The sequence below is a fragment of the Tachysurus vachellii genome, chromosome 3 (assembly GCF_030014155.1).
Source record: "Tachysurus vachellii isolate PV-2020 chromosome 3, HZAU_Pvac_v1, whole genome shotgun sequence".
Taxonomy (NCBI): Eukaryota; Metazoa; Chordata; class Actinopteri; order Siluriformes; family Bagridae; genus Tachysurus; species Tachysurus vachellii.
In genome coordinates, this window is record NC_083462.1 from 29,018,556 (window position 1) to 29,039,798 (window position 21,243).

General features: G+C 36.4%; 2 protein-coding genes across 2 annotated transcripts; both read left to right on the forward strand.

The window, feature by feature from the left end:
• Window positions 1-810: 810 nt before the first annotated feature.
• On the forward strand, window positions 811-12,044 carry si:ch73-74h11.1 (desmoglein-2-like protein). The gene is made up of 14 exons (XM_060865041.1): window positions 811-1,009; window positions 2,196-2,303; window positions 3,429-3,587; window positions 3,755-3,893; window positions 4,362-4,531; window positions 4,666-4,800; window positions 5,053-5,238; window positions 5,356-5,954; window positions 6,116-6,258; window positions 8,130-8,351; window positions 8,513-8,752; window positions 8,881-8,999; window positions 9,668-9,973; window positions 10,958-12,044. Exons 1-14 carry the CDS (start codon window positions 947-949, stop codon window positions 11,792-11,794), a joined length of 3,426 nt encoding a protein of 1,141 aa, XP_060721024.1. The 5' UTR covers window positions 811-946; the 3' UTR covers window positions 11,795-12,044.
• Window positions 12,045-16,230: 4,186 nt separating this feature from the next.
• Window positions 16,231-18,664, forward strand: ttr (transthyretin (prealbumin, amyloidosis type I)). The gene is made up of 4 exons (XM_060866615.1): window positions 16,231-16,389; window positions 16,959-17,098; window positions 17,756-17,891; window positions 18,472-18,664. The coding sequence occupies exons 1-4, from the start codon at window positions 16,291-16,293 to the stop codon at window positions 18,577-18,579; spliced, it is 483 nt and encodes a 160-aa protein (XP_060722598.1). The 5' UTR covers window positions 16,231-16,290; the 3' UTR covers window positions 18,580-18,664.
• The last annotated feature ends 2,579 nt before the right edge of the window (window positions 18,665-21,243 follow it).

The window sequence follows — 21,243 nt, forward strand, 5'->3', positions numbered from 1 at the left end:
AATTGCAAATAATGTATGAAATACGTCTCATCGCGTGATTACTACGAAACACATGATTATTAAATCTATTTCCATGACATTAATATGACATGAAAAAATCTAAATGTTTTATTGGCAGACTATTTTCCTCATTGCATGTTTTTTTTTTTTTTATAAAACCATCTCCGAGCTTCTCCACAGAAATCACAAGCTTTCAGTAGATGACATCTGCGCTCATTACACTGAACTGTACGAATTCTTAGAGTGTTTATTTCAATCTACGACGAGCTGCAGAGCATAATTTACTCCTGTTTTGATGACCGTTCTGGTTACTAAATGCAGATCTGTAAATAAAACTGTACATTCCTCTGTGAAGAAAGAATGTGATTCTTCCACAATCTTAACATCTAGCTTCCACTTGTTCTCCTTCTCAGACACCATACAGGTGATTAGATGTTTTACAGTAAACTCACATGCTGTTGAGACTCATCTTAAGAAATTATATATAATATATATATATATATATATATATATATATATATATATATATATATATATATATATATATATATGTATGTATATGTACATATATTAAAAAAACAAGTTATGGTCTGAAAAAAGCATTCAGATTTGGGATCTTTTTTGAACGTCATGCCAAAAGTGAGTGTGATAAAACTACAGAGCAAACTAATGATAGGGTGAGAAAGAGAATGAGCGTATGGATATAAGATGGTACACAGTATAGGAATTGCAGAGAGGGGAGTGGCATAAGGACCCTATAGAAATGAACATTTCTGTAGCTGTAGGTGTGTCTAAACCAAGAGTGTTTAATTTAGAGGCCCAGCATCTGTAGCTTAGCATCTCCCCCCCTCTAACTGACAGACAAACAGTTCTTAGTAGCCAGAAGCAATCAAGTGGAGGGAAGCAAGAGAAGCGGAGAGTGATTGCTGTAAACTGCAGGCCTTCAATGATCATGGCTTTCCTTCAGCTTGGAAGACTTTGTTTGGTTTTGCTAATGTTCATGACTATGGTGAGTTACATTAATCCACTTAATACAGCATTAATAGTTTTAATAGGTATTTTGTTCAGCTGTTTTGAGCATTCACACAATTCTGAATGTCTCCGAGCAGTTTTGGTGCGTGTTATTCAAATATAGATTTTGTAAACAAATAAAATGCTATTAAATGTGAATGTTATATCGTTAATACGAGCACAAACATTTAGAAGTAATGTATTACTTTACTTTGCATACTGTTTTTAAAGTTTTAAATATTCTTGGATTTTCTTGTATCATTTATTGCATATATATTCTGTGCTTCTTGGGTAAACACTATTAGTTGAAACTATACAAGCCAATATGATTACTTAATCAATTATACAATTATCTGCATACGTAATCAGCCAATTTAATCAATCATCGATACAAATTGTGTTATGTTCCCTCTTGTTAAGACAACAAGAAAAACAACTTGCAAGGCATTGAAATCATCACAGCACAAGAGATGCAGCTGTTTCGTAAAAAAATATATATATATATTGCTCAGCATTCCTGTGGTCCTGACATGTCATGTAGAGACATAGATAAATAGTCTGTGTAGGGAAATGTGAGTACAGTATTACTGGCTAAGAGATAACATTATCTATTTATTATTTAGGTTGTAGAATGAGGCAGGACATCTATAGGGTGTAGGGTGTGTTCATGTGTTTGATGGTAAACAGTAAAGACAGACCGAGTATGTAGGTAGCTAATAAAAAGTCCACCATACTTTGCATAAAAGAATATAAACAGAGTTGATCTTATTATCAACGGCTTAATCCATTCTCGTTATTTTATTTTATATAGTGTATATAACAATTATTTAATAGCATAGAGAACTCTGTGGTCATTTGAATCAGGTGTCTGCTTATCAAACTGTAATGCATTATACATTCTTTCATTCATCACCAGTAGGTGGTTTATCTTGATTAGGGTGATGGTGGATCGGGAGGCTTTGGCAGAAAAGCTGGGCGTAAGGCAGGAATACACCCTGAATAAGAGACTAAAACTGAGTTAGTCATTAGCGCATTACGCAAATTGTAGTCTGGAAAGGCCGGTCCTAAAAAACGAAAAAACTATCAACACACTTGCCAGCCAACATACTAAAAAACTCCAATGAATATAGTCACACAAATTCACAATCACATTTATAATAACTAAAATATTGATGTTCAACCAGGCAACGCAATCTGCAGCTGGATTCAAGAGAAACAAACGGGAGTGGATTCTCCCACCAACGAAACTCAAAGAAAATGTTGACTACACAAAGCAAGAATTCATTGCGAAGGTAAGCGTTCACTGTTCTGTCATGTGACTGAAATTTAGGCCTGTGAAAGTATGTAAAAAGAGAACTTAGAAGAGTGATAGTGAGATTAGTTTTGTCACATAACTTTGACATGTTAAGATCAGTTCTGGAGTTCTGAGAAAGACTCAGCCCATGAAATATGCCCCTGAGACATCAGAGAGGAACCTGACTTACAAGTTTTCCAAACTTAAACATGTCAAGTGCGTTCCATTCGCAAGAAAAAAAAACTTTTATTTTCTACTTTCAGCCAAAAGTATGAGACAGAAATATGATCAGACTTATGGTGAATAATTTAATAACTGTCATGTTTTGCAAAAAAAGAGTTGATGAGTTGAGATCTTCGAGTTATTTTAACACCCTGGGTATAGCAGAAAGGATTATAGGTACAGATCACCCGTATATTTCCACTTAGCGTAATCCTTGTTATTACTGTTTGTAATTCAACAGCATAAAGGAAGATGTTAAAGATTTGGCTTTAGTGCTAAGTGAATGGCAGCTCGGGGCCTAATATGAGAAACTATTCTAGCACCTGAGTGCTATGTTTGTTTTTAATATTTTATTTTCATTATTTTTAATTCAAAAATGTATTTACAGAAACAATGACCAATTTTAAATAGTGAAATGGGAATGCAAAGACCAGTTTTATCCTCTTTTTTTTTCGGCTTAAACATTTTTGACATAAGGTGACCTTTATAAAAGTTTCAAGTTTTTGGTTTCACCAAACTAAAGCTGGTTATCACTGAAACCAAATCTATTTTTATAAATATTGCATTTAGGGATCTGCTCTTATCTCATTTGTGAGTGTAAATAGAATCTTATTTTGAGGGGGAAATCTAAAATCTAAGCATAAACAAAATTTTGCTTGGAGATTTTTGGGGTTGCTTCATGGTCCAATGCTCCACCTTGTGGAAGAGCTTTTGCTTGTTAAACCTGAGTGACTGAATGAATAAGACACAAGCCAGGAGCTGGGAGTTTATTATTTATATATATATATATATATATATATATATATATATATATATATATATATATATATATATATATATATATATATATATAACTGGATTGAAGAATAGATGGATTTTTATTTTATTTTTTTTTTTATAGATCAGATCTGATAAAGATTCTGAAGGAAAGCCATTTCACTACAGCCTGCGAGGGCATGGTGCTGACAAGGAGCCTTTTAACCTGTTTGTCGTCAACCCCTTAAACGGCTATGTGAGAATCACAGGGATTCTGGACAGAGAGTCGTTATCACAATACAATGTAAGTTTGAAGACATCAAAGACATTCTTAATCTATTATATAACACTGATGACTTTTTTAGTCTTTTTTTTAGTTTTTTCCATTTGCAGTATGTACAATTTTGAGCATTGTTTATCATTTTGAAGGCGTGATATCTGTGTGATTTGATTTGTTCTATTTGATTGTAGCTCACTGGGATTGCTAAGTACAAAGATGGAAGTCTGGTTGAGGAAGAAATTAAGCTAAAAATCCAGGTTGAAGATGAAAATGACAATCCTCCAAAGTTCAAGTTATTCAAAGGGTCTGTAAGCGAATGCAGCAAAACAGGTATATATTTATATATATATATATACACTTTGAATCCTTCCTTTCATTAAAATCCATTTTCCCCATAAAATAGACTACGATGGATTTTCCCTCCTTATATTATTTATTTATTTATTTATTTATTTATTTTTAGCAGAGGCCAAGATTTGTATGTTTGTATATATTTTCAGCATAGAATTCCTTTGTCATGTCGTGCCACAGTGATATATTTATTATTATGTATATATAATTTGTATATATATATATATATATATATATATATATATATATATATATATATATATAAACTCTGTATACAGTTATCCCAACAGAGGGAAAGACATCTCATTTTCGGACTCATTTTATAAATAATATTCTTCAATAATTTGATTTCTATTCCACCGATGAAACGAATGGCAGGTTCAAATGGTTCAAATGTATTATATTGTGTTCCTTAACCTCTAATATATGATTCCTACAACACTTTAGGAACTCCTGTCATGCAGATAACTGCTGAGGATGCAGACGCGAAGGAAACAATCAATGCGAAGATTGCATACAGTATACTGAAGCAAATTCCAGACAGCTCAGGCAACATGTTCACCATTGACAGAGATACTGGGAAGATCTATGTTAATAAACACACCCTGGACAGGGAGGTATGTGGTATTAATAAAATCCGTCGACTCATTTTGAACCATATAACCATCGTCTGCGTGTCACCTGTTAAACAATTATACCTTTAACCTTTATACCTTTATTGTCTAATGAATGGACGTCTTTTCGCTTGTAGGAGTTTGATTCATACACTTTAATAGTGCAAGGTGTAGATATGGATGGAGCTCCAAATGGTAACACAGGAACTGGTACAGTGAAAATTAAAGTTCTGGACATCAATGACAATGTTCCTACTCTTGAAAAAGATGAGGTAACAAATTAGCTTGATAATATTTTAATGTACAATAGATGCATTTCTATAGTAATCATCCATTTTATGAGCCACGTCTGCCGCTCAAGTCAGCATTATTTCTATGGCATGTTTCACAGAAAGCAATAAATGCTTGAACAATAGAAAAGATAATACAATAGTACCAAACAAAGTATGATAAATTAATTTCCTACCGAAGAATTATACTGAGCTACTTGTGATAATGATGTCTTTGTCTCCTACTTTATTTAGTATTCTGGTTCTATCGATGAAGGTGCAGCTGATGTGGTTGTGATGAGAATCAAAGCTCTGGATAAAGATTTGCAGAATACTGATAACTGGCTTGCTGTCTTTGACATTGTCAAGGGTAACGAAGATGAACTCTTTTCTATCGAAACAGACCCCAAAACAAATGAGGGAATTTTAAAGCTTATCAAGGTACACATGTTTAATGTTGCTGTTGTTGTCATTATTATTGCTGTAGGGTGTTTGTTCATTTTTTTACTCTTTTTCCTTTTTTCCCCTCATATTTGCCATCTTACTTGATGCCTAAAGCCTGTGGATTATGAAAAGGTGAAAACGCTGGATCTTGACTTGGCCATTTCAAATGTAGCTCCGTTTATAAATGGAACCGCACTGTCTTTGGGTGTCAGTATCGATCTGGACAGACCTGGAGGATCCGGAATCAGTGCTGGAGCAGGAGCAGGAGCTGGGGCAGGGGCAGGGGCTGGGGCAGGGGCAGGGGCAGGGGTAGGTGTAGATGTAGATGTAGAAGCAGGGGCTGGATTAGGGGTTGGAGTGGGTGGGAATACAGACGTAGATGCAGGTGTAGATGTTGAGGTAGGAGCAGGTGCTGGTGTTGGAGTTAAACCTGGTGTCAAACCTGATACCAAGCCTGGATCTAAACCTGTCAGTGATTCTAGCGGAAAACCTGGAATTAAACCTGGTTCTAAACCAGGTAAAAAGCCATCACCTGGAGGAAAGAGCTATCCAATAAAAATCAGCGTAAACAACCTGCCTGAAGGCCCAGGCTTTTCACCAACAACGAAGGAGTTGCCTGTGTCAGAGAACCCAGAGGAAATACGCGTTCCCATGGTCATTGGTTCCTTTCCTGCCTTGGATCTTGATACTGGAGAAATTGCTGAGAATGTCAGGCAGGTTTCACAATAAATTTGCTAAATCAACTTTAGGATCTATGTACAGCAGTCATTAAGACAAGATTGTGAGAAGTAGAATCTGAGCTTCAAACTTCTGAATGTAAAGTTTGGGGCTTTATTGACATGGATTTATTGACATATACTAAATTGTATCCCAGGTATGCGAAAGGATATGATCCAGACAACTGGTTATCCATTGATGAGGAGACATCAGAAATTAAACTGATGAAGATACCAGATCGAGAGTCAAAATCTCTGGTTAATGGATCCTACATCGCAAAGATACTCTGCATGACACAAGGCAAGACACTTTTTCTTTGATAAAATAAGAATTTAGTATTTAAATTCATTGTAAATATAAATAGAGATAGAGATTTACTATTCACATCAAACATCAAAATGAAGAAAGAAGTTGACTTTGACTGTGGTGAGAATCATGGTGCCAGGCAAGCTTTTGGAGTATTTTAGAAACTGCAGAAATCACCTGAGATTTTCAAATACAAGAGTAAATATAGTTTACAAAGAATTGTGCACAACAACAACAACTAAAAAATCCCATGAGTGGCAGTTCTGTGGGTGGAAATGAATTGCTAATGAAAGAATTCAGTGGAGCTGAGACACATGGACTAGTATAATATAAGCCTTGCTTTGAATTTCAGATCCATTATATACTATAAAAGCAGCAAGCAAACACATTAGACCTCCACAATCAGTATTAGAAGGTCCGAATATCTAACCTCCAACTAAATACCTGTCAATTATAAATTAAATAATTTATATCCTGCTCTGTAATTACCATAGCATGTAATGGAAAATTGACTTAGCAATCAGACCCAGAGAATATTTTTTACAGAAGATGTCCTATGTAGCTAATAACACTAGTCTGCACCTGATACAAAAACGTCACTACACAGGTTGTTGGATGTATGAAATGGGCTATGGGGAATCTGCATGCAAAGCACACAAAATACACTAACCCGATTACATAGATGCCACATGGCACTGCACACAAGTTAAACACTTCTGAAAACAAATCACTAAGGAAATATCTCATTTGCTTATCACACCATCACACATTCCTCTTTATTCTGCTAATGAGAGAGATTCATCTGGGATCGACATCACACAACATTTCTTTTTACAGTGATAACCATCGTCAAAGAAAACCACACTATCAAACTGAAGATTAATAATGAATAATAATGTAAATGTCTCTGCCTCAAACAAGAATAAAATGATTAAATTGCACTCAATTTGGACACCAACACTAAATTCATCACCTACTGTATATACACCAAGTAATCACTTCACAATAGTTAATAGACTCACTCACTCACTCACTCACTCACTCATTTTCTACCACTTATCCGAACTACCTCGGGTCACGGGGAGCCTGTGCCTATCTCAGGCGTCATTGGGCATCAAGGCAGGATACACCCTGGACGGAGTGCCAACCCATCGCAGGGCACACACACACACATTATGGACAATTTTCCAGAGATGCCAATCAACCTACCATGCATGTCTTTGGACCGGGGGAGGAAACCGGAGTACCCGGAGGAAACCCCCGAGGCACGGGGAGAACATGCAAACTCCACACACACAAGGTGGAGGCGGGAATCGAACCCCCAACCCTGGAGGTGTGAGGCAGTTAATAGACTCTCTACAGACAAATCACTTAACCAAATCCATACTACACAGCTTGGAAAGAAAGAAAGAAAGAAAGAAAGAAAGAAAGAAAGAAAGAAAGAAAGAAAGAAGGAAGGAAGGAAGGAAGGAAGGAGACTGGTTTGAGATTGCAGGAAGACCTCGGTACTTCGAATGAAAAAATGAATGTGTTTTTCCAAAATTCAGCTTTCCAGTTTTATTAACTCTGTGTCCATTTGCAAAACTGAGACTAATTAGATTTATTTTTTGGATTTTTTTTTGTTTGTTTTTTTTGCACCATTCTCTGTAAACTCTAGGCACATTAGACAAACAATAACTGAAGCTCTTGACCCGCATCTGGATGATTTAATGCATTGTGTTGTTACCTTATGATTAGATATTTGCATGAATGAGCAGGAGTACAGTTGTGTCTATTAAAACAAATCTCCTGTGAATGTCCTGTCAGACTCATCACACTTTAAACATGCTATAGAAGTTTAAAAAAAAAACTTTTTTTTTAATTAGATGTGCCACCCAAGACAGCTACCGGAACAATATCTCTAAAGGTGCAGGATTCCAATGATCAGTGTCCTACACTGACCAGCACCTACCAGAGTATCTGTTCTCATAATACTGTAGTAAACGTGACTGCTTGTGATGAGGATGCCTTTCCCAATGGAGAGCCTTATAAATTTGTTCTGATAGAGGAGGAGACTCGCGGAAAATGGGAGATGCTTCCTGTAAACGGTAAAGCAGACAGCCATTATTGTGTACAATTTAGATTCCTATACTGTACATACTAAGGACAATAAACAGTAAAACATGGTTTATTCTAACTATTAAAACAGCGTTATGGATACTATTTTCTAAAATGTTGGATACTGATTTGCTAATTTCACTTTTTTAAGAAACAACAGTGAGCTTCCGTGCTAAGGAGCTTCTGTGGCCAGGATTTTACCAGCTCAGTTTGGAGATTTTCGACAAGCAGGGTCTTGCCTGTAAAGACAAACAAAAACTTCAATTAGAGGTTTGTACTTGTGAAGGCAGCAACACCTGTGAGGTCAAACTAGCCCATCAACGTGATACGTCAGCCAAAGTGGGGTTTCCTGCCATTGGAGCCGTTATTGCAGCACTGATACTGCTCATGTGTGAGTCAAATCAAATTCACGGAATACACGGTTTTCAGGTTTAGGCCGAGTTTAGAGATCATCTCTGTTATAATATGACAAAAGTTTCCTTTACTGATTCATGTTTTGCCTTTCTGGGATGTTTTCAGTGATTCCGTTGTTGCTGTTATTCTGCCAGTGTGGGACATTTGGGGAATTCTCAGAGATGCCTTTTGATACAAAAGAATATCTTATGGAATACCACACTGAAGGCAACGGGGAAGACAAGGTACAATGACAACTGCTATAACTTTATACATTTTAATGACACAGCTACAGAATACAAATTTTTTTAAAAAATCAATGTGAATTTTTGTTGCTAAATCTGAGCTTAATATGGAAAGTGACAATATTTTCTTTTGTATTAATTAATAAAATTCTTTTTCTTTTATATTAATTATTTTATCACAGCAAGGTTTGGATAATCTTACAGAATTTTAGTATTCTGGGTTTGATGTCACCATTCACACTCACTCACTCACTCACTCTCACTCATTTTCTACCGCTTATCCGAACTACCTCGGGTCACGGGGAGCCTTTTTTTATGAAAATATCGCCCCAGTAGGCTACGTAAAAACAGAAATACTTCAGAAAAACTATGATTTCTTAAATCTGTGAGTGTCGACTTTCAAACGAGCTTCAAATTAACCACCACTGTGGAGTGCGACATGACAAAAGGCATCACAAAAACAGGGAGAAATTCTATTTTTTTTGGAATCTGGATTTTATAGATGAGGAACTGGTTCAAAGTTTCTGCCAAATTGCTTGCCAACAAACTTATTAATCTTCATATCCTCTGTGTTTTTCATGAGGCGTCTCCTTTCTGAACGAATACCATAATGTTACCATACAATACAACTACATCTCATGACTCTTTGCTCACTGTATATTCTGCAGTTGGTGCCTCTGATGTTTGCTCCTGTTGCGGCAGAACAACAAACAGCAGCAGCACTTTGTAGCTCTGCCAACATGGTGCAAAGTGCACAGGCCTTTGACACCGTGATGTTCAATAAGGAGCTAAATCAAGGGGTCATGGAGGTTGACAGAATGTATGGATATCAACACAGCACAGTACAAGCTCAGCAATCCCTCGTCTCTGCCCAGAGAAACAGCTTCCACTCTGCATCATTTCGACAAAAAGCCCATAATATTTATGAAGATATTGCACTAGCAGATAGCTATCTCTATGGATATTTCTCTCAGGTAGGAAATCAAATACATCTCATTCACCTGTAATGCGGATATCCTATTCTGATGCTGAATCAGGACTAATGTTGCAGTGCAAAGTGCAAAACCGCAACAGCAAATCAGAAAATTCAAAGAAAATATATTAAATAAACTCAAGCTGAAACCAGAGGCTTCTTAAGAAACATTGCATGCTTGTTGCAAAGAATACATCACAAAGAATGTTTACTTTATTTAATAATTTCATTACAAAAACTAAAATTTTATACAGCCATTTATACAATGTCATATATATATATATATATATATATATATATATATATATATATATATATATATATATATATATATATATAGTGCAAAGCAATTCTTTCTTCTGAACCTTCCTTAAGGTTAGATTTCAGCATTTGTATACTCATAGTAATGCTGTGCAGAATTTACAGTACATCTGAAATGAAATTAGATGAATTCCCTTGATAAACATGTATAAAAGCATCAGTAGATTCATTTCTTCTTACTGTAAGCATCTTCCAGCTCTCCATATTTAACAGTCCCCCAACAGTCCCCATGTCATGCTTAAAGCCAAGCAGGTCATACTGAGTTAATAACAGATTAGTGTTTTCAAATTTTCTGCCATGTGTTTGGTTTTGCTGTCATTTTTCCAAATGTTTCTTGTGTTTTTCGATATTATTTCCCGAGTTGCTCTTATGTCTCCAAACTTGCTATTGTGTTTTTTGGTTTCTGATTTGCTAGCGTGTTTTGCCTAAACGCACAAACATACATTAAAGTGTGGAACCATGGATTACCTGAAATTAGATTTCCACCAGCTTGACCAACATCGGCCTGGTTACTAAGCAATTACTTTACCAGAAGCACTTTTCTTATTTTATTTAGAGACATAATATTTGCATTCTATTAAAAATTGGATTAGGATATCCCTAATATGTAGTTTATTACATAATCATACAAATACTGAGCATCATTTCTTATTTTTCATTACAGAAAGCAAGGTTTTTGGCTGACAGTCCTGCTTTCACTGACAGTCTGTTGGTGTATAATGATGAAGGCCAATACGCTCCTGTGGACTTAGACTTCGACAGTGTGCTTGAGGCTGATAATGACCTGAGTTTCCTCAATGACCTGGATGCAACATTTTTCAATTTAGCAACTATCTGCAGTCCTCCAGCACCCAAATTAGAACAAGACGAACAGATTGTCAAGTCAGTGGAACCGAGCGTCAAAAGCGAGAGTGCTGTAGCCACTAGTGCAGTTCGGGTGGTGAAATCTGATCAGCCTCCACCTCAGCAAAGCACGAAAACCAATGTTACCGAGACAATCAACTATCAGAGAACGAACACTAGAGTCACTGAAGCTATCAATGAATCAGGCAGCATAAATACTACTCCAACACTGCTCATGCAACACCAGCCTTTGTACTGCCTGGTGGAACATCAGGCACCAAGTGCTGTGATTCTTGCTGAGGAGCCTGTACAGGGAATGTACTTAATAAATGGGCTTGCAGGAGCTCAGGGGCTAGTTCTCCAGGGTGGAAATATACTACAGAACACCATAGAACAACAGGGGATGTATCTGATTGATGGGAGGTCTATGTTACAAGGAAATATACTGTTAGGCAACAGTCCAAATTTTGTCAATGAAGGTAGCTTAGCTGTTTCCTCAGTGCAAGTCCAGGGAGGGAAAGCCATGCAACAACTCCAGGAATCTCCACCTCAAGACGCACAAACAGGGAAACCAAAAGCGGAGGACAAACCTGATGTAGAATCAGGGAATGTAAAGAACGCCAAGCCTGAAAAGTTGCAGGTCAAATCAAAGAAATGAGCTTATGTACTCTGACTTGCCAGTTTATTAGATACACCCTCTTTCTTCACACCAACTGCAGATATTCCCAGAATTTATATATCAAGGAGGCAGGCCGGGTTTTTTCTTAGATCATCATTTAGAATTGAAGAAATCATTGAAATGTGAGAGCAACTAACCTTAGCTGTCATTCTGGATTTTTTTTATGCACAAGCATTTCAAACATTTATTAAGAAATAACCAATTGTATAACAGTGCATGGTTCAGATAGGTTGCCAGATAAATAAATAATAAATAAAAAAATAATAAATAAAATAATAATAATAAGAAGAAGAAGAAGAATAAATAAATAAATAAAACAATAATAATAATAATAATTTAAAAAAAAAATTATAATAATAGTTGCATTTATTATCAGAGTATGCAAAAGTTAAAATTATTATTACTATTATTATTATTATTATTATTATTATTATTATTATTATTATTATTATTATTATTATTTATTGTTTATCTAGCACCTTTCCACAGCTCAAGGACACTAAACATACCGTGCTAATAGACAACAGTAAACAAACCACAGACAGCAAACAAAGGCGCCAAACAGTAAGTGAAATATCTTATCAGATTGCACCATTTATTACGTTGTGTCTCATCTGGGCTACCACGAATGTCAGCGATAAACAAAAGTTCTGGATGAAACCTAGATGACCTGAGTGGATTGAGAAAAACGTTGTCTGGATATTCATTGCTTTTGTTATTATCGTGATGGAAGGATCAATATTAGAGTCCCGGAAACTAGCCTGCGTGGTAGTGTAGTATGTGTGACTGATACTGCAAAACTGAACATGAAGCCTCTAAACATCTCTTTACAGTATGGCTACAGTTTATCGACACTATCATGAACACTTCCATGACGCATACAGCAAGTGTATTATAAGTATTGTTATTTGCAGCACCACTCATTTAAATTATGTTACAACATTTCAATTCATTTAAGTTCACATTTATTCCCATTATACCAATGAAACACTATCAGTCTTCTTCCATGGTGCACAAAAGACAGGCATCAGGTGCATATAGTGAATACAAGATACGTGCGATACGAACAGTAATTGCTGGCCGAAGAGATGAGGTAGATTTTAAAGTGCACAATATACTTTATTTTAATCAATAAATCTGAAGTTTTTGTGTGATTGTACAGTGTCTAGTAAATAGTATCACAGGTGTACAGTGAAGTAAAAGAGCTAGAGGGTTGAATAAACAAAATAATGCTGATACTAAAAACCACAGGAGGCACAACACTAACTGTTAACAGAGAGATATTCCTGGCAACCTGGTGTATATATGTTCATAAAAGGGGGCAGGTTTATAAGAAGGCGAGTGCTTTTGAGAATCATTCTGATGCAAGACAAATGCATAGACTATACAAACCAAACTACGTGCTCTTGCTGAACACTATGGTGATTTAAAAGAGCAGCTATATGATTAAGACAGCATGGTGACACAGTGGGAGGGAAATGGTGCCTCACAGCTTCAGGGTCCCTGGTTCAATCCTGAGCTCAGGTTACTTTCTGTGTATGTTTTGTCCATATCTGTATGGGTTTCTTCTAGATCACTCCTAAAAATCCTGCCGTAGATGTGTATTTTTTTTAAGATTGCCACTGTGAATGTGTGCCTCATAGACATGTTGTCTCGTGCCAAGTGTTCTTGAGATCTCTTTAGTCTCTGGCTTCACTGTGACCCCGATCAGGATAAAGTGGTTACTAAAAGTGACGGAGTTATATAGCTAATATAAACATCTTCAGCATGTTTAACATGTAATTATTGTGTAAATATCCAGCATGATAACCTGGGTTGAATTTTAGGCAACTATGAGATGAATGCTGCATGTTTACAGTAGAAGTAAACAATGGGAAAATTGTAAAATTGAATTGTAAATTACACAGTGATTTTCTCATCTAATTATATATCACTAATAGCCATAGTAGTAAATATATATTCAGAGGGGTCCAAATGTCTGGATGAGTAATGTTTCTATTTTGTAATTTCTTTTCTAATTTAGTCGAACTTTTTTATTACAAATTATATTATAGGCGAGGGGGCACGGTGGCTTAGTGGTTATCACGTTCGCCTCACACCTCCAGGGTTGGGGGTTCGATTCCTGTTCTCCCCGTGCCTCGGGGGTTTCCTCCGGGTACTCCGGTTTCCTCCCCCGGTCCAAAGACATGCATGGTACGTTGATTGGCATCTCTGGAAAATTGTCCGTAGTGTGTGATTGCGTGAGTGAATGAGTGTGTGTGTGTCCTGCGATGGGTTGGCACTCCGTCCAGGGTGTATCCTGCCTTGATGCCCAATGACGCCTGAGATAGGCACAGGCTCCTCATGACCCGAGGTAGTTCGGATAAGCAGTAGAAAATGAATGAATGAATGAATGAATGAATGAATGAATGAATGAATGAATATTATAGGCAACCACAACAAGAATCTTTGAAATATTTACATGAATTTCTTAGTGTTTGGTATGTTCACCTTTTTGCTTTAATGACAGTGTAACTCGAGCTGCATGAACACCACAAGTTCTTGCAAAACATGTTGATCCATTTTAGATTAAATCCATCAGTGTCGTCTGATAGAAGAGATTAGACATGAGCAAAATCGGACCTTTCGTACAAGGGGTTCTAACATGGTCATTATGACAACGTTGCTTCCATTTAAAATGCGACTAAGAAAATGTGCAACAATTTAAAATAGTAAATAGTCAAGATGTTACACATTTCCTTTGTGTAACAGTTAGACTTTACTAAAAGGTTTAACTTTAGCAAAATGGTAAAGATACATTTAAACAGATATCAAGAAATGCTAAATACTAAATTTTCAAGATAACAAACATTTAATTTCTTTGTTTTAAATTTAAGATTTAGATTTTTAAATCTAGTCCCACTGTATATACTGTAAGTGTGTATATAATGTTAAATATTGCTGCTTTTTCTTTATGTTGTCAGAACTAGCGTGCGCTATCCTGTCGTTAGCGTCATTATTCATGCTGCAAATGTAAATTCTTAAAATCCAATAAAATGCAATCTATGCCTTTAAAATTGTGTTGATTTTCTTTGCAATAAAGTCTGCTGGGTTCGAATAAAAAAAAAAAATGGAATGCCTCGGATAAGTGGTAAAAGCGGTGCGGATAGCTAACTAGCAAAAACAATTAAACTCGACCTTTGGCAGTTAGTCAGTGAGTCAAAAACATCGTACATACAGCTGGCTGAATTTTACTGTTAAATAAAGCTAGCTAAAACATTATAAGCAGAACAGCGTTAAGAATTGCACTGTAACTTACAAATAAGACATTGCTAAGGATTGAGCCTTTTCTGATTATTCTGTACCAGAGATAATGATAAGGCTTCAACTTGGGCTCACAGTTAATGAATTTTACAGTAAAAGGGAGGTTGAGCATTTATCAGGTTATAAGGAGGAATCTGCTGAACAACATAAGCCTCAGGATTGTGCACTCTGACCTCCTGAATCAGTAATTTCATCAAGACTATGGACATACAGTATATCCTTGGATATGGATCGAAAGCAGGAAATATTAAACATCAACAAATTAAATATCAGCGTATAACAGATTTGTCAGATGCTATAAGTCAGACTGGTAAATTTCAATTTCATAAATAAGTTGAAATGTACATAACCGGTTTTTAACAAAGGTGAAATTGTTTTTTAAAAGACAGCAGGGGGGAAAAAGCATACAGTCTGTGCTTTACAGGTGTGCTTTTCAAACAAAAAATAATAATTAATACAAATTAGAGGAGACACAAATTAGGGGCATCAGTGCAGGTGGCAAATCGTTATCAATACACGTGACACAGTACGTGAAGACAGTCTTGCTGTTTTGACTATGAAAAGTTTAACAGGACGAGAGGATGTGTTTCAGTTCACTTATGCCACAAAAAATAAAAATAAGCATAATACAAACTCTGTTGATCCCACTTTTTTTTCCAGTCGGAAGTTTGCTTTGAACATTATCTGAAGCTCTTTTATGTATGTTTTATTTATTTATTTATTGCATTGTGTTGCTGCCAAATAATTAGCTGATATGATAAAGGGTGGGTGTTCCTAATAAAATGGCCAGTGAGTGTATGTCTGTAGCATTGCGTCTGAGAACAAAACGATTGCGTTTCTGACAGTTGCCAAGCTCTTCGACATAGGAGTAAGCCGTTTGTTTTTTTTTGACAGGACAGATATTAAGAAAATTGAAAAATGAATTTATTAATTTAAAAAAGCTACTAAAGGTAAATGTTAAAAGCCATTATGTTTCATGATGAAACACAAGGCTTTACTTGTGCAACAAAACTATATCTATGGCATGAATGAATGAACTAAAATTGCCACTAAGGTTAGTTTGTCTGAAGTTACACATTACCCTCTTATTTACTATGTCAAGGCAACGCCACAGCTTTCCCCTTAGTCACCAGAGCACACAGAGAAGAAGCTAACTCTAGCATTCAAGGCGCATGTCCAGTGTCTGCATTTCGTCCTCCACCATGAGAGCCAGAGCTATCACTTTTGTCTTTCTTGCCTCAACACTTTTCTGCTGTCAGGCTGCTCCTGTGGTAAGTTACGGTGGTCCGCAGAGTTCATCTTTCTGAACGATTAAATTCTCTAACAATTGCAGATTTACACTAATTAAATTGTTCATAATTACTCGATTAATTTGAGCCTTTGTCTCAATTTGAGGATTTTTTTTTAATCAGCTTGTAAAATGTAAAATTTCTTAATCTGACAAATAGCTTGATATTAGTACTGGGATTAGTGTTGAGATGAACATATTATTAAATGTTGGATTTAATTAACTATTCTAGCTTTATAGAGTTAGAAATGTCATTTTCACTAGCAATAACTACAATAGAATAGTGTTAGAATAATCAACACTGAGTTAAATACAAGAATTAAAAATAACATTAAAATGAATTCTATAGGTTTAAAAGGAATTAAAACGACAAAGTATATATTTTGAGGAATGTATTTTTTTTCTTTATTATTCTAGGACTTTTCCTTTTTTTTTGTTCGTTTTATTTGTGTCCACTAGTGGTGACTAAGTTAAACATCAAATAAGTGAGAGAAAAAAATACAATATGTTAGTGTTAACCTTGTGTTCGTCTTTCACTGAATCCACTCTTAGGATCGTCATGGTGGCTCAGACGTACACTGTCCTCTAAACGTAAAGATCCTGGATGCGTTGAAAGGTGCACCTGCTGGAAATGTGGCTCTTACGATCTTTCGCCAAGGTGCTGATCAAACATGGGAAAAACTTGCCAGCGGGTAAGATTCCATCCAAAAACCCAGATTCAAATTCAAGTCATGTTGTGATATCATACTGTAATAGTTCTACATCTAGCATTATGCTATACTGCTGTGGATAATTTACTGACACAGATTACTTTATTATATAACTATAATTAAATTACATAATTATATAACATGGGGGGCACGGTGGCTTAGTGGTTAGCACGTTCGCCTCACACCTCCAGGGTTGGGGGTTCGATTCCCGCCTCCACCTTGTGTGTGTGGAGTTTGCATGTTCTCCCCGTGCCTCGGGGGTTTCCTCCGGGTACTCCGGTTTCCTCCCCCGGTCCAAAGACATGCATGGTAGGTTGATTGGCATCTCTGGAAAATTGTCCGTAGTGTGTGATTGTGTGAGTGAATGAGAGTGTGTGTGTGTGTGTGCCCTGCGATGGGTTGGGATGCCCGATGACGCCTGAGATAGGCACAGGTAGTTCGGATAAGCGGTAGAAGATGAGTGTGAGAGAGAGAGAATTATATAACAGAAGGTAGAAGTAACCTTCGCTAAAGGTCTATTGGGAAAAAAAACCTCATTCTTCTAGAAAACATGAAGCTCTAAGCAGATTCTAAGCCTTGACTCATTGATTCATGTGGAGAACCTGATTTGTTTCTTACTTCACTATCACCTCCCTCCAGGAATACAAACATAGCTGGTGAGGTCCATGAACTTCTCTCCGATCAGGATTTCAAGCCTGGTGTCTATCGTGTTGAGTTTGACACCAAAACCTATTGGAAAGGAGAAGGTCGCACATCATTCCATGAAGCTGCTGAAGTACGTGGTTATTCTCTCCTTTCATTTCATTTACAAGGGTTTTATTACAATTCTCTTGGATTAGCTAAGGAGACTCTGGAGATTAATTATTTGAAAATTTAAAAACTAACATGGAATAGAAAACATTTCAGAATGTTCAAAAAAAATTACAATTTTGGCTTATTTACATATTTTAATTCCACATAGAATCTATTCTATTAAAAAACAAGTTGTTTTTTTTTTTTTTAATTTTGCCCATCAGTCTTTAAACGGCTTCATAGAAAATAAAATCAGCAACCTATTGTTTCAGTATTTTACATTTACAACAAGAATAGATTTCTCCTTTGAGAGCATGAGAGCATTATAGCCTAGTGATGAGTGACTGAGCTTCCATTCGAGTGTGTAAACTGGACTCTGACATTCAGTCATAGAAAGACAAACTGAATCCACTCATGGACTTCAACCAAACGCTTTAATCTTATAAAACAAAGCATTCAGGCTCTCAATAAGAATATGATCCACGTGTCATTGATGCACTGTTATAGAATACAGTTCAAAGTACTTCATGTGATCGGTTTTGTTACTGACTGTATGATTGCAGGTGGTGTTCGAGGCTCATGCTGAAGGACATCGTCATTACACTCTGGCCCTTTTACTGAGCCCCTTCTCCTACACTACAACAGCTGTAGTGGGAAAAGCACATGATTAAATTTACACAGCATGCCAAGGAGCCACACCAGCCACATTTCCCATACCTGTACAATTACCCTGCTGAATAAAAACAATAGAAATACTCAGAATTTGTAATGGCTATAATGGGAATCATATTGGTTTTAATGGGAACTCTAACGGTCCCTGTATCTCTGTACTCTTCTTGTAATTTGTTGCTTATACAGGTGGCATGTTACGTCTAGTGCATACTATTAAGGACCAATAGAACACTTCTGGCAACTTGTAGACTACGTGTATATACACTTTGCACCTACGGGGACCATTAAGACGTCACTAAGGTTCCAGACTCCATTAAATTCTTTACAATGGTGTCTTTGGTTTGGTGATAACGATTGAATGTAAAAAAAAAACACATTATATAATTGAATATGACACAAAACACAGTACATAAAGAAAATCATTTGGAACATGGATTAATGTTTTACAGCTCATGGTATTGTATGTAATGGTGTTTGTAATGGAAACCATTAGAATTTCTATGATTGTTTCTGTTGGGTTTTGTTGTATGTTTTCAGCAGGGAAACACAACAGGTCGCCACGATAAAACGATTCAAGACATGAAAGAGATAACTCTCTGAATAGGTTTTCAACTATAAACTCTTTTAATGGTCATTACAGAGTGTAACGCAGTAAGCAAACCGGTAACACAGTGAAGAAACCGGGAAAATGAAAAAGAAAAAAAAAAAAAAGGAGAGAAAACGAGAAAAATAAATAAATAAAAAAAAAATAACATCAGGATTGTACACATTAGTGAAAGCATCCTGTCTCTCATCCAGTTTCCAAAAAGAGCGTTGCAGACATTATGGACCCTGAAAAAACGGAAAGGAAACGGTTGTCTCGGCTTTCTGCTCCGTTGTTAAACCTTTTAGAAGACCACTTGTTTAAATCCAGACTAAAATGATATACTAGTTTAAAAAAAAAAAAAAAAAAAAAAAAAAGTGTGCACTCTACATTATTTTCATTTCTAAAAACAGCCACCTCACTGCAACTGTCAATCATGAATGTAAATATGTAAAGAAAAGGCACAAACATGAATACTGTGATATGACTGGTGATATGACGGGAATACAGATTTTCAAAATCATTTCAGACACATGAACAAGGGATGGTGTGCGACATTGTTTTGAAATAATTAAAAAAGGCTCATGGGTTCATATATTTGCCCCTGAATGGACTCCAGTAATACAATTTTGGACACGACAAACTTGGAAGCAAAAACCAGATTAGTAACACAAGTCCAAGACAGAAGGCATAAACCGCTCCTGAGCTGGGAAACCTTTACTCTCTTTTTTTTTTGTTTTGCCATGAATCATCTACGATGAAATTTAGCTTGAGTTTCTTTGTAGCTTAATAACAAAATGTCACACGTTGTGAGCACCTTATGAGCACCTTTTGCTAAAGGTGCTTAGTTTAACACTTGAGATTTGGTGCTCTAGATGAACGTTCACTACATTTATGCATGAAAGGACTGAAGATGAACAAAATCATTTTTCAGACCAGACCAAAGTGCTGCACACATTGTGTTGCAATGTGATAATGCAGGATCTCTTGTATTTGAATGAAATACTGTTGCTCACTGTATGACCAACGTCCACCTCTGAATACTGTCAGTCACTTAGAACATGTTGCCATGACGTGACATGACGACTGAATCAAACTCAGTTCTCCATCCACACGGCTTAAGGGGTTGAGAGTTTATTCGTTACGATGAACATGGGTTTGATTCGTTGCATTTAGGTGCAGAGACTGATGTTTAGTTATTAGTTATGTACTGTTTATTTGTTTTCTTGAGCCGAACTAATTTTTTATTTTTTTCTTTCAGAAGCCAATATCACTCTCAGACAGAAATCCCTTAAGAACCAAAACGACCTCAGTTTTAAGACCACAGCAGTGGTGAAAATATGAAGCAATAAGAGTGAAAAAAAAGTGAAGGAAACGTGTTCTCGCAGGGGCGCAATGGGAATTTGGCACCTCTAATCTCCTTCGTTGTAACATTAACCTTCACTTCTTAAAGCCCACTTCAAAAATATGCTTTCAGATTCCTCCCACTGGTCAAAACTATGTTCACACAGCATCTAACCCTAGCAACTACACCTGATCTAACAGACTTTAATCTGAAAGTTTAAGAAAAGAAATCTGTAAACAAGAAATTTGGGTCTACAGAGTATGCATGCATGGTTCAGCACACTAATCATTTCAGAGCAATAGCTCAGCTTAGTCTGAGAGGAGAAACGCACAAAGGCCTTTGCTTGAACACACAAGAACTGCCCACATAAGGGCACCTTCAAAAGGTCTGAGTACATTACATGACCCTGTGTAAGTTGTGAAACAGGGAATTACCCTGAGCATCAGCAGGCTTCGGGATTAGAGAACACCTCAAGATCAGCGCTCTGAGCACATCAGGACTACAGGGGGAAAGAAAAGCTAGTGCCATAAACAACACTGCTGATATGCTTTGACCTCAGTGGAACAGGATACATGCTTCTCCAAGTATACACACATGTCCAACACATGTGCGCACACACACACAAACACACACTACCAGTTTTCTACACAGGACAGAAATAAATTAACAAAATAGATCACCAGCAAAAAAAAAAAAAAAAAAAAAAAAAAAAAAGAATAAACCAAATATGATACA